Below are 2,361 nucleotides of genomic sequence, written 5' to 3' on the forward strand. Positions count from 1 at the left end.
GGTGCTGGGGCTGGGGAGGAGGAGACTGAGGCCGTTGGGGCCTGGGGGGTAAAGGAAGGTATAGCCTAGAACAGGCTGGGCTGGCTGCCCACTGGAGGGTCCCTCACAGCATAGGGCCAGGCTGCCTGAGACCCCGAGCACTTCTCGGGTAGGACTAGGGGCTGTCAGGGATATGTGGGACTCCCTCCCCCAGGGATAGATGCCCAGCCTCCACCTCAGGGGCCAGCAAGGCCTGGTTCCCTCAGAGGACCAGGAGTCAGCAACCGACCCAGGCCACCCAGTGGGTCAAGGATGGGTATGCTGGGGCCTATCGCTGCCTCCGTGGGAGCCCCCAGCAGGGGCCCCCAGCCCCACCTGCCCACTCACCTGCCCCTGCTCACTACAGATTGGGGACCGCAACGGGGAGCTCACAGCCCGCATGAACGTTGCGCAGCTGCAGCTGGCGCTGGGCAGGTTGACCAGCCCGGCGGCTGCAGAGAAGCCCGACCTGGCCGGCTATGAGGCCCAAGGTGAGTACCCAGGGCTGGGGCTGGGGGAGTCCCATTCCTCATGGGCTCAAACCTCAGCCAGGGATGCATCTGGGGCCTCATCTGGGCAGGAGTGTGGCAGGAGGAACCCCTATGGGAGGGGGTGTCAGTTTCCCTGGGGCCCTGAGGACACCTCCGGCTCCCCTGAGTGCAGGTGGCAAGGAGGTGGGTCCTGCCCCTAAGCAAAGGAGTTTCTAATAGCTGCTCAGGAGGCAGCGAGCACCCTGCCCCTGGGGCATCTCAGCTTCTCATCACCTACTCTGCCTGCTCTCGAGCTCACATCACGGTGGAGCCGGGGGACAAGCACACAGAAAACTGCCAGGTGGCGTGAGGATGGGAGGGACAGGGTGTCCAAGGTGTGGGGCCAGTTCTGCATCGTCCCTGGGTCACCAAGGGCTGGTGGTCACCTCGAGCCCCTTCCACCCACATCCCTGGTGGCACCACTGGACCGATGGCAGGAAGGACAGGAGATGGCCTCTAGCTGCCCCCCAGCCGCTTCAGGGCCTCCCCCTACCCTCCCCAGCAGCCCAGTGGGGGAGGGCTTCGGGGAGGGCTTCCATCCTCAAGGGGAGGGCTTCCATCCTCAAACCAGAAGCTGGGGGAGGAGGGAGGGGCCCAGGCAGCCAGAGAGCTGGGCTGGGTGGAGCCCTGCGGGCCTGTGTGCAGTGCTGATCAGGCAAGGCTCAGGACAGGCCCGGCGCTATACTGACCTCGTTCATGGACTGCTGATCGCCCCGTGCAGGTCAGCAATTCTGTACATGCAGGACAGAACATCTAGAACGTTCCCACAGGGCAAACAGACCAATAATCACAGGACAAGGGAGGGGGCGCCACTCTGAGCTGGCTTCCTGAGGTGGCTGGCAGGCGGGTGAGCGGTAGGCCTGGGCAGGGAGCCAGCTGCCCCCTCGTGGCGTGGCCCCCAACCCGTGGTTCTTGAGTTTGTTAGGAGTCCACCCTGGCCTCCCCATGGCTGTGTTCCCGGGCCACCCACCCTCCCCAGCTTCCGAGACCCTCAGAAGGGATACATGCCCCCCCAGGGCCTGCTGAGAACCGGTCCTGGGTGTGGTGGCTGGTCTTGGCTTTCTGTGCTGTGATGCTTTTGTGTTTCTGATGATGCCCTGTCCTGGGAAATGGGGGGCACGTGTCACCCACCCAGAGGCTGAGGACAGAGGGGAAGGAGCAAGGGCTTCTGGGACCCTCAGCCAGCCCGTGGGGCAGGGGTGTGTGGCTGATGCGAGTGGGGGGGGGGCAGTGTGGCACGCACACCCCCTGGCCCTGCACTGCCCCGGGATGTACGGCCACTGTCTACCCATCGGCTGGGGCTTTCCGAGGGTGGGTAGCCCTGCAGAGAGCTCCTGGCACGGCCCCGCCCCCGTGTCCCCATCCCAGCGCGGCCACCGCTGGGAACCCCAGCGCGGGTGGGGACAGGGCCGGCCCGAGTCTGGAAAAGCTCCCAGGGAGGCGGCCCGCCCCAGTCCTCCTGGCGCTTTCCTTCTCTGAGCCGAGGGAAAGGGGGGCGCGTCGCGGGTGAGCGGCGGGGACAAGGCAGCGTCTGTCCTCACGCAGGACCAGGGGCCCCCGGAAGCCTCCCCCGCAGCCGCCAGGGGCCGGGCCACCGTCGAAGGGCCGCTGTCCTGGCAGGGCGGCGTGGAGGCGGCCTGGGGGTGCTCCTGCCCCGGGAGCAGCTGCTGGAGGCAGCAGGCCTGTGCCCTGCGAGCCCTGGCGGCCCCGGGAGACCCCGCTCGGGTGAGCCTGGCGGCCGGCGGCCGGGCCCTGCTGGTGGCCCGGTGCGTTCTGCAGCGCCGAGCGCCGGGGTGGGCTGGCCCGCCGGAAA

At 67.6% G+C, this 2,361-nt stretch overlaps 1 protein-coding gene across 1 annotated transcript in view; it reads left to right on the forward strand.

The window, feature by feature from the left end:
• GPSM1 (G-protein signaling modulator 1) overlaps positions 1–2,361 on the forward strand; it is a 30,649-nt gene that overhangs the window by 6,711 nt on the left and 21,577 nt on the right. Inside the window, exon 7 of the mRNA XM_008573188.1 lies at positions 282–509. Within this exon, the coding sequence (XP_008571410.1) occupies positions 282–509 (228 nt within the window). The remainder of the gene's footprint in view (positions 1–281; positions 510–2,361) is intronic.

The sequence above is a fragment of the Galeopterus variegatus genome, unplaced genomic scaffold (assembly GCF_000696425.1).
Source record: "Galeopterus variegatus unplaced genomic scaffold, G_variegatus-3.0.2 Scaffold889, whole genome shotgun sequence".
NCBI lineage: Eukaryota > Metazoa > Chordata > Mammalia > Dermoptera > Cynocephalidae > Galeopterus > Galeopterus variegatus.